The sequence below is a fragment of the Salmo salar genome, chromosome ssa01, assembly GCF_905237065.1.
Source record: "Salmo salar chromosome ssa01, Ssal_v3.1, whole genome shotgun sequence".
Taxonomy (NCBI): Eukaryota; Metazoa; Chordata; class Actinopteri; order Salmoniformes; family Salmonidae; genus Salmo; species Salmo salar.
This window is the reverse complement of record NC_059442.1, coordinates 31,777,588-31,800,258: the sequence shown is the minus strand read 5'-3', so window position 1 is coordinate 31,800,258 and position 22,671 is coordinate 31,777,588. Positions and strand designations below refer to the sequence as shown.

Genomic DNA, 22,671 nt, shown 5'->3' with positions numbered 1-22,671 from the left:
CCCAGGGCTCTGTTCTAGGCCCTCTCCTATTCTCGCTATACACCAAGTCACTTGGCTCTGTCATATCCTCACATGGTCTCTCCTATCATTGCTATGCAGACGACACACAATTAATCTTCTCCTTTCCCCCTTCTGATAACCAGGCGGTGAATCGCATCTCTGCATGTCTGTCAGACATATCAGTGTGGATGACAGATCACCAGCTCAAGCTGAACCTCGGCAAGATGGAGCTGCTCTTCCTCCCGGGGAAGGACTGCCCGTTCCATGATCTCGCCATCACGGTTGACAACTCCCTTGTGTCCTCCTCCCAGAGTGCTAAGAACCTTGGCGTGATCCTGGACAACACCCTGTCGTTCTCCACTAACATCAAGGCGGTGACCCGATCCTGTAGGTTCATGCTCTACAACATTCGCAGAGTACGACCCTGCCTCACACAGGAAGCAGCGCAGGTCCTAATCCAGGCACTTGTCATCTCCCGTCTGGATTACTGCAACTCGCTGTTGGCTGGGCTCCCTGCCTGTGCCATTAAACCCCTACAACTCATCCAGAACGCCGCAGCCCGTCTGGTGTTCAACCTTCCCAAGTTCTCTCACGTCACCCCGCTCCTCCGCTCTCTCCACTGGCTTCCAGTTGAAGCTCGCATCCGCTACAAGACCATGGTGATTGCCTACGGAGCTGTGAAGGGAACGGCACCTCCATACCTTCAGGCTCTGATCAGGCCCTACACCCAAACAAGGGCACTGCGTTCATCCACCTCTGGCCTGCTGGCCCCCCTACCTCTGAGGAAGCACAGTTCCCGCTCAGCCCAGTCAAAACTGTTCGCTGCTCTGGCACCCCAATGGTGGAACAAGCTCCCTCACGACGCCAGGACAGCGGAGTCAATCACCACCTTCCGGAGACACCTGAAACCCCACCTCTTTAAGGAATACCTAGGATAGGATAAAGTAATCCTTCTAACCCCCCCCCTTAAAAGATTTAGAAGCACTATTGTAAAGTGGTTGTTCCACTGGATATCATAAGGTGAATGCACCAATTTGTAAGTCGCTCTGGATAAGAGCGTCTGCTAAATGACTTAAATGTAAATGTAAATGTAAAACGTTCTTCCCTGTGGCAACACACTCATCCAGACAGCAGTATTCACAGTAAGTGCATATACGCTCTTCTTTATTTCTTATACATTCAAACACTTTTCATTGTTTGAAACATAATTTTCAAAAAAAAAAAATATTCATGTAAATCAACACACCTGACCAGAGATGAAAAGTTATCATGGTTATTTAGATCATCTGAAATTCTGTACAAGCACTTCATACGAAATTAAATATTTCTGCATCAAAAACATACTTTTATAAGTAATGCAGGAAAGGCACTAAGTACTGTAAATTGATTCCACTAGATTAAAGATAGAGTATTCCGCTGAGTTACTGGCCGGAATTCTGTCATTTCAGATAGTTTTTCTGCCCTTCAGAAGTGTGTTTGATTTGCACAGCAGAGTGCCCAGGATGGAGAGACTTGACACTTGATTTAAAAACAAGCAGTCCTGTAGCATGATCTATCCCTATTGTTGAATGAATGAGTGGAAACCGCATGAAGGTTTGTGATTTGGATTAGGTTTACAGTTCTTTAGTCTTGTGTTGAACTGATGTTATCAATAAGTGAAGTTGCTCTCCAGCCATGAGCTGATTTCTGCCTTGTTCCTCCTGACCCACTCAATGTTGTTCTTCACTGTTTCTAGAGCTTGCTGCCTTGGCATCTCCCCAGCCCCGGCATTAGGGTTCAGCTTGAAAAAGTGCTCCATCTAAAATACAACCAAACGGTCAGTCATAAACACAGCCACAGTTTAAAGGCACAATCCACATAGATCAGTCAATCTTAAATTCGAGCACACCAGTGCTTGTTTTCAATTTAAGTGGTTTAATGTTAGATTGAGTTATTCCAGTTCTATGAATAGAAGGGCTCTGTCCTAACCTGCCACAGCTGTAGCTCTGTGTTGTAGGTGGTGCTGATTCTGGTCAGCAGGCGTCCCAGGTTCCTGTCATTGATGGTGTATCTGTAACAAAACAAAAGGAGGCTTAGTTGCTGCTGATTCAGTCAATTTACTTACAGCATCGCATTCCATGTAGTCACTATCACTTCAATGACTCTGGGCTCAGTGAATCTCCATTCAGACTCAGAGAAGTGAATCAGAGAATGGGCTCACCTGTTCACTAGGTAGTTCCAGTTGAGGATGACCCAGTTCCAGGCCATGGTCTTGCCATAGCGATTCAGAGAGACATAGCGGACCACAGTGAACAGATCCTGAGTCCTCACAATACTCTCATCTTTACATGCCTCCAGTAAGCTGTGAAACAACACATCGTTATCTTAAGCACCATTCTCTTTAGCCATATCTAGTTGAACAAACTAAAATATTCCCAGAAAAAAAGTATCACACTTTTGCCAATAAATCTATTAATAACTTTTCAATGGATTATGTTAAGAAGTGATTTTGAATAATGCTTGTAAAAATGATATATAAAGAGAAAGTATGAAGAGAATTATTGTTTTTTATTTACTTATTCAGAAGACTGATGTTCTCCACAGATGCCAATCCATACAAGAGCTTGTCCTTCTCTTGGGCCAAGCTCTCTGTTTTGTATCTCTCAAACATTACGTTCCACTTCACCCCAGTGCCTGAGTTCTTCATGCCGTAGCGATACACCAGCAAGCGCAGGTTCACCCCCACAGTGCTGGAGGTCAAAGGTCATGTTACCATTTGGGGTTAGTGGGATAAACAGGATTTTAGGAATAGGAATGCTAATAAAGTAGTTAGTTATGTCCATGTACGGCAGATTGGTTTAGTAAGTAGATCATGTGTCATTTTAGTGATTTTATTGAAGAGTCAAGACTAATACTGTATTTACCTGATGGTTCCTGCGATCCATTGGTCAAATATAGCAGATGCTTCATTTAGCACTTCCTGGTCGCCCATTTGACAAGCAATTTCCAGGACTGTCTCACGCAACAGCCTATACAAAACCAATATAGACAATACAGTTTATGATCAATATTCAGTAAACACACCAATGATCTGTCAAATACAGTAGACCGTCTCTCCTAGTCTTACCTATCTCTCTGGCTTCCCACGTCATCCCATCCCAGTTGCCTGGAGATAGTCTGCACATGCTCACGGAATAATTTCTGTAGGGAAAGTAAGTGACACCCCATGTATGAGTAAACTCACAAGATTATTTTGTGTATGTGTGTTCTGGTTAGCCAGCAGAGGGCAGAATTTTTGTTTTTAAATGACTCACCTGGAATTTGGGGTAAAGAACAGTGTCGTCTGATAACATGTCTTGCACATAGGCGATGGAAGAAGACACACGTTTCCAGACGATGTACTCAGTCTCATTGGTCAGGTATTTTGTCAGGTTGAATGCATTTCCATAATCGACAATGTCTGCCCTGATGAGGCCGATAAGACAACGACATTATGTTTAATCTCAGTTTTATATTGACAGATGTACTTCAAGTAAATGTCAGTAGTGTTAATTTACCTTCCCAGAGCAAAGACATCATCAATGTAACTGCATCGGTCAGCAGCGTCTAACTCCTAGTAAAGAAAGTGTCATGCTGATTACTACAAGTTTAACCTATGAACTGGTAAGATTAAAACAATTAATATTGCATCTGATACTATAGTAGCAGTTTGAATTATATTACCTGGTGATTTGTTTGGAGTTGTTGACTAATTGTGCTCCATATGCTGTCAGGGTGATTGACTCTGTAGAATCCAATGTGGTCGTTGTTGACCTTCAGGAGTCCATCCGTAGCAGGGGAATAGCCAGCTAAGACTAGCTCTATTCGTATGACAGACGAACGTGTATGACTTCAATTTGACTAAATACATGATGTTACCAGAGGCTGGAAATGTAATGTTAAAAAGGTCAAGTCTAGGATTTGGTCAGAAGTATCTTTACCTGGACTGGACTTGTTGAACATGATGGAAATAGACGTATTACTATCCACTGAGTACCACTTAACAGGGATGTTCCACTTGTAACTAAAATAAAAACATAGCCATTTTAGGATTTACAGGTTTCTCCTAATAAATATAGCTGAATCTACATCCATGGGGAAATCAATCAATGATCACTAAGGGATTTGATAGTGCTGTGAATAACTGACCTGAGTGGTGAGGGTGGCTGGGTGGGATTAGCATTGGGGTCCAACAGGAATCTTTGCTGGGTGAGTTTGGTCTGAGCGTCGATGGTAGACAGGTCCAGTACTGGGTAACCCATCTGTTTGGTCCATGTGTCCATCACATCTGCTACAGGCAACCCACTCACCTGCAAACAAAATGTTTTAGTGTGTATCATACACATAAAAACACAAAGTTAGATACAGTGAAATAATATCAATAATATCAACAATTTAGATATGACAAACATACATTAGCAAGTGATGCCCAAAAGTTGTCTGTTTTGGCATTCACAAAGTGGAAATCTTTCAAGTATTTCTGTTGAAGGGAGAGAAAAACAGGTTACCATCAATTTATCAATGTGGTCATCCATAGATTTAATGATAAATCAAATGCAGGCTATGTATTGCTATGACCCTTTCAAGTTAAGTATTACCATGGTAGAGTGTCTGACAGTAATCATTATTTTCAACAAGGAAGGGGTTGCATCTCCCAAACACTCGCTATTACCACATGATTCCGCTATTGACTGAATAGGAATCAAGAGACTTGCTGTAAGGATACTTCTATCTACTTTACGTCAGATGAAATGGACTCTTACCCGACAGCCATCCCTGAAGTTGTCTCGACCCAACCAGTCCTCCACCATCCTGAGAATTGATGCCCCCTAGAATAACAGTTACAGGAACATGTTTGGAATGAATTTAAAGACTCATTTAATTTCATTACATTTTATTTCATCCCACGAAGTAAGGTGAAAAGAGGCACAGTTTAAGATTACCTTGCTGTAGGATATGCTATCAAACACAGAGGTAATCTGAGCCGGAGTTGATACATCCACAATGATTGGATGGGAGGTGACGAGGGCATCGTCCACCATGACAGGAAGTACATCACTGATGATCATGATGTCACGCTGGTAAAGACAGAGACCGAAGTAGATTTCGAATGTATTCATTACAAGAGTTGGGGTTAAAGCAATTCCATTTCAAATCACTCAATTCAGGATCTGTCAGATGGACTCACCATTCCCCAGAGGGGCTCAGCCTTCTCTACACCAATGTACTCAAAGAAACTGGCAAAGCCCTCATTTAGCCAAAGGTCATCCCACCAATCCATGGTCACGATGTTCCCGAACCACTGCAGGATAATACAACATGCAAAGTTATCTTCCAGCTGACTTTATTTACAAACAAGTGTGTATGGGTGAGTGTGAGGGCGTGCATGTGTGTGTGTGTGAGTGTGTGTATGTTCTGGATACTTCAGCCAACAGTGGGACTCAAAGATAGCTGGACTCATAAATAGCAGGTGAGCCAAGGACACAAAATAACAGAGAAACACACACATAACAGGCAAAGCTCCAACTCTGACAACACAATATTTTCATGCACACAAAATATCATAGCATGCAGTTTAACACTCTACTGCTCTGCATTCAGTATAAAACATAAAACACAGAACAAAGTTACAGACACAATAAGAACATATAAACCCACATATTTTCTACTGGTATTTACTAGTGAAGTCAAGTGCTACTCTCACTTTTTCAAATTTCCTTATGATATACTCATATATATATGTTTTTAACCTTTATTTAACCAGGAAAAGCCCATTGAGACCCAGAGTCTCTTTTTCAAGGGAGACCTGGCCAAGAAGGCAGCAACAATCAATACATTACATAATTAAAACATACAACAACATGATCCAGCCCAAAAAAAAGCATTTACACTCCTCCGTAACAGAGTCTCCCATCAATATTTTAAATTCATTCAGTGGCACTAACATATCTAGATGAAGCATGGATTGTAAATTATTCCATGCGTCTGGTGCACAAGAGAGAATGCGGTCTTGCCTGAATTCCTGGGGACTTTAAGTAGCAACCACTTGGCAGACTGGGTATGGTAACTGCTGGTGGTGAAGGAGACCAGACTACAGAGGTAAAGAGGGAGTTTACCCAAAAGGGCATTGTAGATGAACACATACAAATGTATCTTTCTGCGCATCTAAAGTGAGGTCAAACCTACCATATGGTACAATGGGCAATGGTGGGTGAGTGACTTGGCATTTGTAATAAAGCGCAAGGATGCATGATAAACAGAGTCCAGTCTCTGTAAGACGGAGGAGGTTACATGCATATGCAACAAGTCACCATAATCAATAACAGAGAGAAAAGTGTCCTGAACAAGCTTCTTTCTAGCCATAAGCAGGAAGCAAGCCTTATTACGAAAATAAAAACCCAATTTCAATGTAAGCTATGTCACAATATTATCCACATGAACTTTAAAGGACAACTTGTCATCCAACCAAATACCTAGGTATTTGTAGGATGACACTTTTTCAATGCATAAGTCACCAGATGTGACAATGCTAATGTTCTCTGGCAGAGTTCTAGCTCTGGTAAAGGTAATGAATTTAGTTTTCTGTATATTCAAGACCAATTTGAGATCATAAAGGGAGGCCTGCAGTGATTGAAATGCAGTCTGGAGCTCTTCAACAGCCTGAACCAGAGAAGGAGCACATGAATATACAACTGTATCATCTGCATATAGATGAAACTTTGCTGGTTGCATCCCATCTCCCAAATCATTAATAAAAATTGAGAACAACACAGGAGCTAAAATGGAACCCTGGGGCACACCTCTATTAATCTCAAGAAAGCTAGACTTGTGATTGTCAGTATATACACATTGTGTTCTGTCAGAAAGATTGTTTTAGGAACTATTTACTGCCCCTTCACTGAGACCAGTGTTTCTGAGTCTAGCTAGCAACAATTCATGGTTAACTGAATCAAAGGCCTTTGATGAATCCACAAACAGAGCAGCACAATGTTGCTTTTATCAAGTCCATTAGTGTAGTTTGCCACTGCCATAGCTGCAGTTGTGATCTTGTGCCCCGATCTAAAGCCAGACTGAACCCCTCAGTATGTTCTTTTCGATTAAGAAGTTTAACCGTGAGTTCACTAGGGATTCATAGACTTTGGCCAGGATAGGGCGTTTAGAGATAGGACGATAGTTATTAGCATCTGAGGGATCTCCACCCTTTAGCAGTGGGAGGACATAAGCTGATATCCAAATGCTGGATATGGAATTGTAGACCTCAATGTAAGAAAAAGACATATGCTTTTCTGTGGATTTACATGCTTTTTTATTGCTACTGATGGATTACTGGAGTGTTTTATTTCTTTATGACTGGATCACTATCTGAACTGCACATTGTAAGCATGTTTGTTGTAACTCTGGGATGTGGTTGCAACTGTGCTGATATTCACCTTCCTGTAAACAGGCTGTGGGAACAAGGAAACAGCACCCAGTTCGCACTTGCCCCTCGGTCCTGTCACTTTGGACAGTTCATAAAACTTTATGGCCAGCACCATCACCCTCTTATTGCCCAAAAAAGAACAAAAAGTCCTCATTGTTGCACATCATAGAAGGCTTGATGGATAACTGCAGGGCTGACTATCATTCCCATGACCAAATTCATGGTCAGTATCAAACCATTCCAAGCTATTGATTGATACAAAGATAGGGTTGTTCTCTTTTCCAAACTTTGAGCTCTGCCGCTAACATATGCTTCATGACTTTTCCCTCATAATTTAGGCTTCATCATGGTGACACAATACCGTCAGTGGTGATCCGTCATTCAGGGCAGGGCCACACCTGTTTAGCTATAAAATACATAGAGTATATATGTATACAGTTGAAGTCGGAAGTTTACATACACCTTAGACAAATACATTTAAACTCAGTTTTTCACAATTCCTGACATTTAATCCTAGTAAAAATTCCCTGTATTAGGTAATTTAGGATCACCACTTTATTTTAAGAATGTGAAATGTCAGAATAATAGTAGAGAGAATGATTTATTTCAGCTTTTATTTCTTTCATCACATTCCCAGTGGGTCAGAAGTTTACATACACTCAATTAGTACTTGGTAGCATTGCCTTTAAATTGTTTAACTTGGGTCAAAAGTTTCAGGTAGCCTTCCACAAGCTACCCATAATAAGTTGAGTGAATTTTGGCCCATTCCTCCTGACAGAGCTGGTGTAACTGAGTCAGGTTTGTAGGCCTCCTTGCTCGCACATGATTTTTCAGTTCTGCCCACAAATTATATATGGGATTGAGGTCAGGGCTTTGTGATGGCCACTCCAATACCTTGACTTTGTTGTCCTTAAGCCATTTTGCCACAACTTTGGAAGTATCCTTGGGGTCATTGTCCATTTGGAAGACCCATTTGCGACCAAGCTTTAACTTCCTGACATGTCTTGAGATGTTGCTTCAATATATCCACATAATTATCCTTTCTCATGATCTATTTTTTGAAGTGCACCAGTCCCTCCTGCAGCAAAGCACTCCGACAACATGATTCTGCCTCCCCCATGCTTCACAGTTGGGATGGTATTCTTCGGCTTGCAAGCCTCCCCCTTTTTCCTCCAAATATTACGATGGTCATTATGGCCAAACAGTTATTTTTTTTGTTTCATCAGACCAGAGGATATTTCTCCAAAAAGTACGAACTTTGTCCCCATGTGCAGTTGCAAACCTTAGTCTGGCTTTTTTATGGCGGTTTTGGAGCAGTGGCATCTTCCTTGCTGAGTGGCCTTTCAGGTTATGTCGAGATAGGACTCGTTTTACAATGAATATAGAAACTTTTGTACCTGTTTCCTCCAGCATCTTCACAAGGTCCTTTGCTGTTGTTCAAGGATTGATTTGCACTTTTCGCACCAAAGTACGTTCATCTCTAGGAGACAGAACGCGTCTCCTTCCTGAGCGGTATGATGGCTGCATGGTCCCATGGTGTTTATACTTGCGTACTATTGTTTGTACAGATGAACGTGGTACCTTCAGGCATTTGGAAATTGCTCCCAAGGATGAACCAGACTTCTGGAGGTCTGCAATTGTTTTTCTGAGGTCTTGGCTGATTTATTTTGATTTCCCCATGATGTCAAGCAAAGAGGCACTGAGTTTGAAGGTAGGCCTTGAAATACATCCACAGGTACACCTCCAATTGACTCAAATGATGTCAATTAGCCTATCAGAAGCTTCTAAAGCTATGACATCATTTTCTGGAATTTTCCAAGCTGTTTAAAGGCACAGTCAACTTAGTGTATGTAAACGTCTGACCTACTGGAATTGTGATACAGTGAATTATAAATGAAATAATATGTCTGTAAACAATTGTTGGAAAAATTACTTGTGTCATGCACAAAGTAGATGTCCTAACCGACTTGCCAAAACTATAGTTTGTTAACAAGACATTTGTGGAGTGGTTGAAAAACTAGTTTTAATGACTCCAACCTAAGTGTATGTAAACTTCTGACTTCAACTGTATATACATTTATTTTAAAAAATGCCTTTTTTGCATGTTATTTTGGCATTAATTCATGTCACATATCAGTTTCATAACTGTAAAAAAAAAAGTATTAAAAACATGGTCTCTATCTTGAGTAAGGCAGCTCCAAAATGCAGGTGTATCAGTCTAGCTCAGTGCTTTATGTGGTTGAGGGGCAGCCAGAGGAATATACAGAGCGTAGATGTTGGTAATCTTCTTTAGTTGTGCCATGTTGGCTCAGTGTTCTGTCACTCATGGGGACACTATGTCACCACAGAATCTACAGGGAGAGCTAGTGTCACGTTCGTCGTAAAGATGGGAACAAGGCGCAGCGGGAATGTGTATGCTCATCTTCTTGTTTATTGAGAAGAACACGAAACAAAACACTTAATCAAAACAACAACGACAACGAAAAAACAGTCCTGTGAGACATACAGCTACATATGGAACAACTACCCACAAAAACCCATGAAAAAACACCCCTACTAAATAGGACCTTCATTTAGAGGCAACGAGGAACAGCTGCCTCCAATTGAAGGTCAACCCAATAACTAAACATAGAAATAGAATAACTAGACACAGACATAGAAATAGACTAACATAGAACATTAACCAAAAAACCCGAAACACATAAAACAAACACCCCCTGCCATGTCCTGACCGAACTTACAATAACAAATAACCCCTTTACTGGTCAGGACGTGACAGCTAGGCAGTTCAAGCCCCCTTGGGTGCTGCCATAGATTTACATTAAAAGTGCCCATCCAAGAAGGCTCAAGGTCATCGGCCACAGATAAAATGTCTGTCAAATCACGTTATATCTACCGTAGCTTTGATTGGACAGACCATGTTACTTTCTAAATCTTAGCTAGCAAGCTAGACAAGCAGTCATCATCACGTCAACAATCTACTGGCAATTCCTTTTCAATCCTTGTCATATGAAGATAAATTAGATAGAGATTCTGGGTTTGATTCCAGGCTCTGTCACAGCTGGCCACGACCCTCCCCAAACCCAGGGGAGGGTTTGGCCGGCAGGGATGTCCTTGTCCCATCGCGCACTAGTGACTCCTGTGGCGGGCCAGGCGCAGTGCACGCTGACACGGTCGCCAGGTATACGGTGTTTCCTCCGACACATTGGTGCGGCTGGCTTCCGGGTTAAGTGGGCATTGTGTCAAGAAGCAGTGTGACTTGGTTGGGTTGTGTTTCGGAGGACGCACAGCTCTTGACCTTCACCTCTCCCAGGTCTGTATGGGAGTTGCAGCGATGAGACAAGACTGTAACTACCAATTGGGGAGAAAAAGGGGTAAAAAAAGAAACATTCACTTGCAACACCATGGGCCAGAAAAAGTTGAATACATTGGCCATGCTGTCAATCCAGCATGACTTCTGCTGTGTTCAAAACAACTAGAAACTCGGAACTGGGAATTCTCAGACTTCAGTGACGAGCTCCGACCAGGAAAATACGTTTTGAACGGTCATCCAACTCGGAATTCCAAACCGAGAACTATGGCCTCTTCTAGAGCACCGATCTGAAGATCACTGACATCATGATTCAACCTTGTTTTTTTTTCTCGAGTTCCCAGTTGTGTTGAAAGCCCCTTTGACAACAAAATGTGACCACAAGAAGGACCGCTGCGCCACCTCCCTGTCCAAGTGAGCACAGCACAACAACGGTGAGTCCAAAAATGGCTTGTATGCTGCTGCATAAATTAGCTCGTGCTTTTCTTCATGAGGAGAGGATACTAAATAATGTAACCATGTTTGCCAGTGGCATTCTCTTCCCATTCAAATATTTGTTTTCATACAAAAAGTTCAGTAATAGACCCATGTAATTCCAGTTGATATTGTGAGCGTCGTTTTTTGTTTTGTTGTCACCGTTATCGTGCAATTAGTGTATTGTTTAGTGTTTTGTTGTGTAGTGGCTTTGTTGGCATGCATAAAAAAATGTGTTTGCCCCACCAAAATGTACATGCTAAAATCGTCACTGAATACCGTAATATAATTTTGGGGTAATTGAGCTTGGGTCCCTCTATGACTATGAAGTATGTTTGTTAATTTTCCAAAATAAGATGTTTTACATTAGTTTTCCACTATAACATGACTAATGAATAACTCTTGAACGTTTTCTCGTGGTTGTGTTTCTGTTGTGGGAATGTTGGAGACGAGTGTTTCTCACCTGGTGGACCAGCTCATGAGCGATGACGCTAGCCACACGTTGTTTGTTGTACGATGACGACTGGTTCTCATCATAGAGGAGGTTGGCCTCCCTGTAGGTGATCAGACCCCAGTTCTCCATTGCACCTGTGCCAAAGTCAGGGATGGCAATCTTATCTGGAAAAACAAAACAAATTGCAAGCATGTGTGTATAAGGCATTATGAATGAATTGTATCCAGTAGTTATAACATTTGACAAACAGAGGAGATCTCAAATTACCTAGCTTTGGGATGGAGTATGTCATGTCGAAATATTCCTCAAAGTAGTCAAAAATTATCTTGGTTGTGTTAGCAGCATACTCTGCTGTTGCAATTTGTGCAGGCTGTGCATAGATTCGCAACTGGAAGAAAAGAAGAAAAGGATTTAAAAGCAGAGTTGTTGAGGTAGGTTATGGGAGTGTGTATACACTACAGTATGTGCAAGCATGCCTGTGTGCATACATGCGTGCATTTACATTTAATCAACACAATATTTATAATTCTTTAGATTTTCTCCAAAACATTGTAAAGAGTAACTAACTGCTGAAATCTCAACACAAAAGTCCAACAGCTGTGACACAGATTGGAGACCAAAATTAAATAAACTTTATACTTAGCTTTTACACCATTTAAAACTTTGAACTGGACAGGCTTTAGGTAAAGTGTTACAATATTTACTCTCAATATACTCTGTAGACTATAAAATATGACTTTCAACGGTTCAACAGTAAATATTTTCTTAGTTCAAGGTAGTAGAGGGACCAGTGAAAATGACTGCTGAGAAAAATTGCAAGTACTTACAGGAATTCCTCTAGACGATTTCCTTTCCACAAACGTAAACTGGTGCACAGCAAAACATACCAAATAGGTACTCATTGGAACGGATCTCTGGAAGGACGTTTTGATCTTATTGTCAGGAAGCAGCTCTGGGGCGCCCTGGAGTGGAAGAAGGTCTGTGGTTTAATACAGATGTGAGTCAGCCTCTCTTATGGTTGTGTTCTCAGCACCAAGGACCCAGAGCAAAAGATTGATGGCTCCTGCTTTTGCATTCATGGCCCTGAATCTCTTCTCCCTCTTAGTGCCTCCCATTGCAGCTTCAAGTAAACTAATGGATAACACTTTGCGCACCTTTTTTGTGATAGATTGTGGATATGCATTTATTTGGTATGTTTTATAAGGAGCGATTTGTTACTATGAAATGTTTTTCTTGCATAGACTGTACCTCCACTGGCATATTGGAGAGGGCTTCATAGTCCTTGTCATGGGTGATGGAAATCTTGTAGGTGGCCTTTTGGTTTGGCTCATCAAAACAGGGGAAAGATTTGCGGGCGTCTGTCGGCTCATGGTCGGTGGCAGCAATTTTTCTTGGAAGAAAAATAAACATGGCATGACTAAGTCACCCCTTTATATTACTTTTTATTTGACTGTTGTGTACAATAAATGTTTAAGTATGCAGAGTTTACCGGATTGTGGCTGCTAAATGTGCTTGAGCAAAGAGAAAATTGACACTTCATGGCCAATGCTGCAAGTAGCTCACTACACCTGTCCACCTTTCAAGTCATACTTATTGACACACTAAAAACTACACTACAGTCGTGGCCACAAGTTTTGAGAATGACACAAATATTAATTTTCACAACGTCTGCTGCCTCAGTTTGTATGATGGCAATTTGCATATACTCCAGAATGTTATGAAGAGTGATCAGATGAATTGCAATTAATTGCAAAGTCCCTCTTTGCCATGCAAATGAACTGAATCCCCCCAAAACATTTCCACTGCATTTCAGCCCTGCCACAAAAGGACCAGCTGACATCATGTTAGTGATTCTCTCGTTAACACAGGTGTGAGTGTTGACGAGGACAAGGCTGGAGATCACTCTGTCATGCTGATTGAGTTCAAATAACAGACTGGAAGCTTCAAAAGGAGGGTGGTGCTTGGAATTATTGTTCTTCCTCTGTCAACCATGATTACCTGCAAGGAAACACGTGCCGTCATCATTGCTTTGCACAAAAAGGGCTTCACAGGCAAGGATATTGCTGCCAGTAAGATTGCACCTAAACCATTTATCGGATCATCAAGAACTTCAAGGAGAGCGGTTCAATTGTTGTGAAGAAGGCTTCAGGGCGCCCAAGAAAGTCCAGCAAGCGCCAGGACCGTCTCCTAAAGTTGATTCAGCTGCGGGATCGGGGCACCACCAGTACAGAGCTTTCTCAGGAATGGCAGCAGGCAGGTGTGAGTGCATCTGCACGCACAGTGAGGTGTAGACTTTTGGAGGATGGCCTGGTGTCAAGAATGGCAGCAAAGAAGCCATTTCTCTCTAGGAAAAACATCAGGGACAGACTGATATGCTGCTAAAGGTACAGGGATTGGACTGCTGAGGACTGGGGTAAAGTAATTTTCTCTGATGAATCCTCTTTCCAATTGTTTGGGGCATCCGGAAAAAAGCTTGTCCGGAGAAGACAAGGTGAGCACTACCATCAGTCCGGTGTCATGCCAACAGTAAAGCATCCTGAGACCACTTATGTGTGGGGTTGCTTCTCAGCCAAGGGAGTGGGCTCACTCACAATTTTGCCTAAGAACACAGCCATGAATGAACATTTTACATTTTAGTCATTTAGTAGACACTCTTATCCAGAGCAACTTACAGTAGTGAATGCATACATTTCATACATTTTTATTTTTTGTACTGGCCCCCCGTGGGAATCGAACCCACAACCCTGGCGTTGTACACACACCATGCTGGCGTTGCAAACACCATGCTCTACCAACTGAGCCACAGGGAAGACTGGTAACGAATAGTACCAACACATCCTCCGAGAGCAACTTCTCCCAACCATCCAGGAACAGTTTGGTGACGAACAATGCCTTTTCCAGCATGATGGAGCACCTTGCCATAAGGCAAAAGTGATAACTAAGTGGCTCGGGGAACAAAACATTGATATTTTGGGTCCATGGCCAGGAAACTCCCCAGACCTTAATCCTATTGAGAACTTGTGGTCAATCCTCAAGAGATGGGTGGACAAACAAAAACCCACAAATTCTGACAAACTCCAAGCATTGATTATGGAAGAATGGGCTGCCATCAGTCAGAATGTGGCCCAGAAGTTAATTGACAGCATGCCAGGGCAGATTGCAGAAGCCTTGAAAAAGAAGGGTCAACACTGCAAATATTGACTCTTTGCATCAACTTAATGTAATTGTCAATAAAAGCCTTTGACACTTTTGAAATGCTTGTATTTATCCTTCAGTATTCCATAGTAACATCTGACAAAAATATCTAAAGACAACTTTTGTCCACGACTGTACATTATCAACACTATCATTTTAACTTTGAATAACAGCAACTTAACCGATAATGTACTGTGACGGGTAAATATACTCTTACCTAACAGAGGTTCAACCATGGTCCTATTAGTGATAAGAATCAATGCACTCCCTGGGAAAATAACTACTGTGAAAAAAATGATGAGGTTTATTTTTCCCTCAGTGGTTTCATCCCATTACACCCCTGTCTCTTTAGTGTGACATAAAGTACTAACAGATGGTGAGCTGCTGGGCCTCATGTGCACAAACACGCACGCATGCATGGACACATACACACACAGACAAGCACAGATGCACACACTCACACTCAGCTAAACTCAGCTGTCAACACTCAGATTACGTCTCGTAAACTTGTTCCCAAAAGGAAATTGTCCTTGAAGGAATTTGGCTGAGGGTCTAAAGTTCTGCAGATTTTCTTCCCTCTCCCACATTGCATATTGGAGTCATGGTTATAGATCTATTCAAATGGGTCCAAAGTAGCATATGCAGCACTCATAACACTGAGCATGTGATTGATTTAGTTGCATTGTAAACATTCTCAGCAATCATTAATTTATGTCGTCATAAATATTGTCTTCCCCTAACGCCTCGATCAGACGGACAGCGTCATTGCTTCAATGCTGCGTAATAAATTCTGCAGATAAACATTTTAACTGGATATGTGTGCAACAAAGTTAAAAGTTCACCTTTTGCTACTATTTCTGTCAAATATACAAATACAATTTGATGCATACGTTGGATATATCCAACCTTTGCACCACAACAGAACACAGAACGCACTGCAACTGCCTCTTCAACACAATGCTGCAAGGCAAATGCAGCGTTCCATTGGAAATTAAGGTACTTCTGGTGTACCAAAATGCATACATGCATAGAGACACAAAAAAAACATACTGAAATACACCCAATCTATAACCACAAATGCATGCCTCGAAGGACTTACTTGGTGGCCCCATTTTCTGTGTAGGTGACTCTGTAGAAGCCCACCAGAGATCCGTTGAGCCAGCCCTGGAAGTCCAGGGTGAGAATGTACACCTCATTGGGCTTGGTGGCCGCAAGCTCCTCCACCGCCTCCACTACGACATACTCCTGCAGTTTGAACTCAAAGCAACCCTTGATGGCCACAGTCACATCTCTCTGAGACTGTGGGGTTTTCAGGACAAGCCTGGGGACTGCGCTGACGAACGTCTCCCGGATGTGGAGCCACAGGTGCCTCGTGGGTCGTCTCACCTCCAGGTGCACGGACACATTCCCCATGTAGAGGTCAGTGGTCAGGTCAGGCTCCAGGTGGAGGTCATAGTGAACCGGCTTCACATAGTCCGGCAGCCGGAAATTCTTCCAGTCCCCGTCAGTGTTGTTGGAGGGCTTGCAGGGCCCCCTGTCAGCTGGTGGGGGAGTGGAGGTGGGCTTGGGGGGTCCCTCGGTGGGGGCCGGGTCAGCCGGGGTACTGTCGTTCTGTGTGAGGCCCACCCCCAGCCCCACAGCTACAGCTGACACCACCACCACAGCACAGATGAGGGCCACGTGCTTTCCTCGGATGCAGTACCTCTTCTCCTCCTTCTCAAAGTCCAGGCTTTCAACCATGGTGCCCGCCTTGGTGGCGCAAGACCAAATGCTGTGGCCTCAGATATCTTCTGAATCCCCTACCGGAGGAATAACGTGAGGGAAGAAAACACTGTTTCCTGATCAGATTTCCAAGGGGTTGCAGCTGAGAGATAGCACAATGCCAAGCTGCTTTAAAACTGACCACAGATCAGTTCCTGTAAAACCTGATAAAAGCGAACCCTAGGCTGAGCTAATCTGAAACTAACAGCATATCAGAGTTCCAGCATATCAAATATGAAAAACTATTGGTCTGAGTTGATCCAAGCTCAGTCTGCCTGCCATCGAGCGCAAGGCTGCCTGTGGGAGGTGGAGAGAGGTTAGCTGTAGCGGTGGAGAGGAGGTGGAGAAGGAGGAGTAGGGTTGCTGAGGGGGAGTCTACAATAGAGAGAGGTAATACCACGCACTGGAGGCAAGTCTTATACACTAATGCAGGGCAGTTTTTTTCAGTGGGCATTACGCATATATATACTCACTTCTTAATCCCCACTGATGCATATCAAAGCATTGTAGTGGAGGTATAGGCCTACGCCATATCAATTATGTACATTGCCTTCGGAAAGTATTCAGACCAATTAACTTTTTCCACATTTTGTTACGTTACAGCCTTATTCTAAAATAGATCTTAAAAATGTAAATCCTCAGCATTCTACACACAATACCCCATAATGACAAAGTGAAAACAGCTTTAGACATTTTTACTAATTTATTAAAACAAAAAAACTACGTAACTATTCAGACCATTTGCTATGAGACTCAAAATTGAGTTCAGGTGTATCCTTTTTCCATTGATCATCCTTCAGATGTTTCTACAACTTCACTGGAGTCCACCTGTGGTCAATTCAATTGATTGGACATGATTTGGAAAGGCACACACCTGTCTATATAAGGTCCCACAGTTGACAGTGCATGTCAGAGCAAAAACCAAGCCATGAGATCGAAGGAATTGTCCGTAGAGCTCCGAGACAGGATTGTGTCAAGGCACAGATCTGGGAAGGATAGCAAAAAATGTCTGCAGCATTGAAGGTCCCCAAGAACACAGTGGCCTCCATCATTCTTAAATAGTGGAAGTTTGGAACAACCAAGACTCTTCCTAGAGCTGGCCGCCTGGCCAAACTGAGCAATCGGGGGAGAAGGGCCTTGGACAGGGAGGTGATCAAGAACCTGATGGTCACTCTGACAGAGCTCCAGAGTTCCTCTGTGGAGATGGGAGAAACTTCCAGAAGGACAACCATCTCTGCAGCACTTCATCAATCAGGCCTTTATGGTAGAGTGGCCCGACAGAAGCCACTCCTCAGTAAAAGGCACATGACAGCCCACTTGCCAAAATTCACCTAAAACACTTGTCAGACCATGAGAAACAAGATTCTCTGGTCTGATGAAACCAAGATTGAACTCTTTGGCCTGAATGCCAAGCGTTGCGTCTGGAGGAAACCTGACACCATCCCTACGGTGAAGTATGGTGGTGGCAGCATCATGCTGTGGGGATGTTTTTCAGCAGCAGGGACTGTGAGAGTAGTCAGGATTGAGGCAAAATGAACAGAGCAAAGTAGAGAGAGCTCCTTGATGAAAACCTGTTTCAGAGTGCTCAGGACCTCAGACTGGAGCGAAGATTCACCTTCCAACAGGACAACGACCCTAAGCATACAGCCAAGACAACGCAGGAGTGGCTTCAGGACAAGTCTCTGAATGTCCTTAAGTGGCCCAGCTAGAGCCCAGACTTGAACCCAATTCAAACATCTCTGGAGAGACCTGAAAATAGCTTTGCAGCGACACTCCCGAAATAACCTGACCGAGCTTGAGAGGATCTGCAGAGAAGAATGGGAGAAACTCCCCAAATACAGGTGTGCCAAGCTTGTAGCGTCATACCCAAGGAGACTCGAGGCTGTAATTGCTGTCAAAGTTGCTTCAACAAAGTGCTGACTAATGTCTGAATACATGCAGTGCATGTAAGTGTGATATTTCCATATTTATTTTTAATTCATTTGCAAAAATGTCTAAAAACCTGTTTTGGCTTTGTCATCATGGGGTATTGTGTGTAGATTGATGAGGGGGAAAAACGATTTAATGAATTTTAGAACAAGGTTGTAATGTAACAAAATGGGGAAAATGTCTAGGGGTCTGTATACTTTCTGGATGGACTGTATAAATAATCAAATCATCCACACTCTAAAGTGGAGTGAAGTCCCAGGGGTTCCTTCCAACTTCTTCCAGATGCTTATTTTTTTGGGGGGGGGGGGAAGAGAGACCCGACGGAACGACAACTTCCATTTAAGAACAAAACGGAACTCAACAGCATTTGGAGTAAACAGTTTCCAGTTGGTTTTTCTTTGGATTTTCTCTTACCATATCTATTGTGTTATAGTCTCATACATTATTTTAACATTTCCATAAACTTCAAAGTGTTTTCTATCCAATGGTACCAATTATATGCATATCCTGACTTCTGGGCCTGATTAACAGGCAGTTTACTTTGGGCACGTCAGTCAGGCGGAAATTCAGAAAAAAGGACCCTAGCCCTATAAACATAGACATGGAATCACTGGCCACTTTAATAGTGGAACACTAGTCACATTAATAATGTTTACACACTGCTTTACTCATTTCATATGTATATACTGTATTCTATTCTACTGTATTTTAGTCAATGCCACTCCGACATTGCTCGTCCTAATATTTATATATTTCTTAATTCCATTCGTTTGCTTTTAGATTTGTGTGTATTTTTGTGACTTGTTAGATACTACTGCACTGTTGGTGCTAGGAACACAAGCATTTCGGTACACCCGCAATAACATCTGCTAAATATGTGTATGTGACCAAGAAAATGTGATTTTATTTAATTTATGTAGGCCCTAGCAGTTTGTGGGCACCACTTGTCACCATTACAGTGTAATGAATGTATTGTTTAGTGTTGTGTTGTGGGTTTGCTGGCATGCATAAAAAAAATATATATTTGTTTGCCCCACCAAGATTTACATACTAAAATCACCACTGCATGGTGGATGTATTTCGCACTGCCATGATTTTAGGTCATTCATAGTACACTGTTTCTCACCTAATTTTTCACATGGGGTGCCTTCGCCGGGCGGGCTGTTTGCGAAATTTTGGGCAAAATATGTGTATAGCCACTTCTCCATGCACATCAATACCACTGTATGCATGAATAAATACATGAAGGTGAAGAGCTTCCAAACTGTCAGATTATTAGAACATTTGTAAGTAGCATAGTTTCCTTGTTACTTCAACTTACTTTACTTGTACATTGTACACCTTTGCCTCTTCAGTGTATGTCTATAACATCATCTAGAACATTTATTCACTGCTTTAGCACACTCTGCCAACCCGGATGTCCTAGTCGTGTCTGAATCCTGGCTTAGGAAGGCCAGTAAAAACCCTGAAATTTCCATCCCAAACTATAACATTTTCCGACAAGATAGAACTGTCAAAGGGGGCGGAGTTGCAATCTACTGCAGAGATAGCCTGCAGAGTTCTGTTTTACCATCCAAGTCTGTGCCCAAACAATTTGAGCTTCTACTTTTAAAAATCCACCTTTCCAGAAACAAGTCTCTCCCCGTTGCCTCTTGCTATAGACCACCTTCTGCCCCCAGCTGTGCCGTGGACACCATATGTGAATTGATTGCCCCCCATCTATCTTCAGAGCTCATGCTGTTAGGTGACCTAAACTGGGACATGCTTAACACCCCGGCCATCCTACAATCTAAGCTTGATACCCTTAATCTCACACAAATTATCAATGAACCTACCAGGTACAACCCCACATCCGTAAACACAGGCACCCTCATAGATATCATCCTAACCAACCTGCCCTCCAAATACACCTCTGCTGTCTTCAACCAGGATCTTAGCGATCACTGCCTCATTGCTTGCATCCGTAATGGGTCTGCGGTCAAACAACCACCCCTCCTCACTGTCAAACGCTCCCTAAAACATTTCAGCGAGCAGGCCTTTCTAATCGACCTGGCCCGGGTATCCTTGAAGGATATTGACCTCATTCTGTCAGTAGAAGATGCCTGGTTATTCTTTAAAAGTGCATTCCTCACCATCTTAAATAAGCATGCCCCATCCTGTGGTGTACTGCAATAGCATTAAATAGCCCCCTCGATATGCAACTTTTCCAGGAAGTCAGGAACCAATATACACAGGCAGTTAGGAAAGCAAAGGCTAGCTTTATCAAACAGAAATTTGCATCCTGTAGCACAAACTCAAAAACGTTCTGGAACACTGTAAAGTCCATGGAGAATAAGAGCACCTCTTCCCAGCTGCCCACTGCTCTGAGGCTAGGAAACACTGTCACCACCGATAAATCCACGATAATTGACAATTTCAATTAGCATTTTTTATGGCTGGCCATGCTTTCCACCTGGTCACCCCTACTGTGGTCAAAAGTCCTGCACCCCCACAGCAACTTGCCCAAGCCTCCCCCATTTCTCCTTCACCCAAATCCTGATAGCTGATGTTCTGAAAGAGCTGCAAAATCTGGACCCCTACAAATCAGCCGGACTAGACAATCTGGACCCTCTCTTTTTAAAATGATCAGTCGAAATTGTTGCAACCCCTATTACTAGCCTGTTCAACCTCTCTTTCGTATCGTCTGTGATCTCGGAAAGCTGCCGCGGTCATCCCCCTGGTCAAAGGGGGAGACACTCTAGACTCAAACTGCTACAGACCTGTATCTATCCTACCCTGTCTTTCCAAGGTCTTCGAAAGCCACGCTCAAGGTCCTAAACAATATCATAACCTCCATCGATAAGAGACAATACTGTGCAGCTGTATTCATAGACCTGGCCAAGGCTTTCGACTCTGTCAATCACCACATTCTTATCGGCAGACTCAAAAGCCTTAGTTTCTCAAATGACTGCCTCGCCTGGTTCACCAACTACTTCTCAGACAGAGTTCAGAGTATCAAATCGGAGGGCCTGTTGTCCGGACCTCTGGCAGTCTCTATGGGGGTGCCACAGGGTTCACTTCTCAGGCCGACTCTTTTCTCTGTATACATTTACATTTACATTTACATTTAAGTCATTTAGCAGACGCTCTTATCCAGAGCGACTTACAAATTGGTGCATTCACCTTATAATATCCAGTGGAACAACCACTTTACAATAGTGCATCTAAATCTTTTACGGGGGGGTTAGAAGGATTACTTAATCCTATCCCAGGTATTCCTTAAAGAGGTGGGGTTTCAGGTGTCTCCGGAAGGTGGTGATTGACTCCGCTGTCCTGGCGTCGTGAGGGAGCTTGTTCCACCATTGGGGTGCCAGAGCAGCGAACAGTTTTGACTGGGCTGAGCGGGAACTGTGCTTCCTCAGAGGTAGGGAGGCAAGCAGGCCAGAGGTGGATGAACGCAGTGCCCTTGTTTGGGTGTAGGGCCTGATCAGAGCCTGAAGGTACGGAGGTGCCGTTCCCCTCACAGCTCTGTAGGTAAGCACCATGGTCTTGTAGCGGATGTGAGCTTCAACTGGAAGCCAGTGGAGAGAGCGGAGGAGCGGGGTGACGTGAGAGAACTTGGGACATCATTGATGTCACTCTTGCTGCTGGTGATTCTCTGATCCACCTCTATGCAGACAACACCATTCTGTATACATCTGGCCCCTCTTTGGACACTGTGTTATCTAACCTCCAGACAAGCTTCAATGCCATACAACTCTCCTTCCGTGGCCTCCACCTGCTCTTAAATGCAAGTAAAACTAAATGCATGCTCTTCAACCGATCGCTACCAGCACCTGCCCGCCCGTCCAGCATCACTATTCTGGACGGTTCTGACTTAGAACATGTGGACATCTACAAATACCTAGGTGTCTCCTTCCAGACTCACAATAAGCATTTCTAATCCAAAATGTTATCTAGAATCGGCTTCCTATTTCGCAACAAAGCATCCTTCACGCATGCTGCCAAACATACCCTCGTAAAACTGACTATCCTACCGATCCTTGACTTTGGCGATGTCATTTACAAAATAGCCTCCAACACTCTACTCAGCAAATTGGATGCAGTCTATCACAGTGCCATCCGTTTTGT

The 22,671-nt window shown here is 43.0% G+C and overlaps 1 protein-coding gene across 1 annotated transcript; it reads right to left on the bottom strand.

Moving 5' to 3' along the window:
* Positions 1–1,136: 1,136 nt before the first annotated feature.
* LOC106600514 (glutamyl aminopeptidase) lies at positions 1,137–16,978 on the bottom strand. Its single transcript, XM_014191932.2, has 20 exons — positions 15,971–16,978; positions 12,925–13,066; positions 12,504–12,638; positions 11,944–12,064; positions 11,686–11,840; positions 5,207–5,320; positions 4,962–5,096; positions 4,782–4,847; positions 4,433–4,498; positions 4,168–4,328; positions 3,960–4,042; positions 3,703–3,839; positions 3,537–3,592; positions 3,294–3,444; positions 3,107–3,180; positions 2,904–3,008; positions 2,556–2,729; positions 2,201–2,341; positions 1,969–2,050; positions 1,137–1,798 (listed from the first exon to the last, which is right to left on the bottom strand). The coding sequence occupies exons 1-20, from the start codon at positions 16,609–16,611 to the stop codon at positions 1,649–1,651; spliced, it is 2,889 nt and encodes a 962-aa protein (XP_014047407.2). The 5' UTR covers positions 16,612–16,978; the 3' UTR covers positions 1,137–1,648.
* Positions 16,979–22,671: the final 5,693 nt, after the last annotated feature.

Excerpts from the sequence above, each read along its gene's own strand:
- LOC106600514 (XM_014191932.2), bottom strand. The coding sequence starts at position 16,611 with ATGGTTGAAAGCCTGGACTTTGAGAAGGAGGAGAAGAGGTACTGCATC. Across the intron at positions 4,499-4,781 it reads ACTTCAGGGATGGCTGTCGG|AAATACTTGAAAGATTTCCA; the intron begins GTAAGAGTCCAT and ends TCCCTTCAACAG. Across the intron at positions 2,051-2,200 it reads TGGAACTACCTAGTGAACAG|ATACACCATCAATGACAGGA; the intron begins GTGAGCCCATTC and ends GTTTTGTTACAG.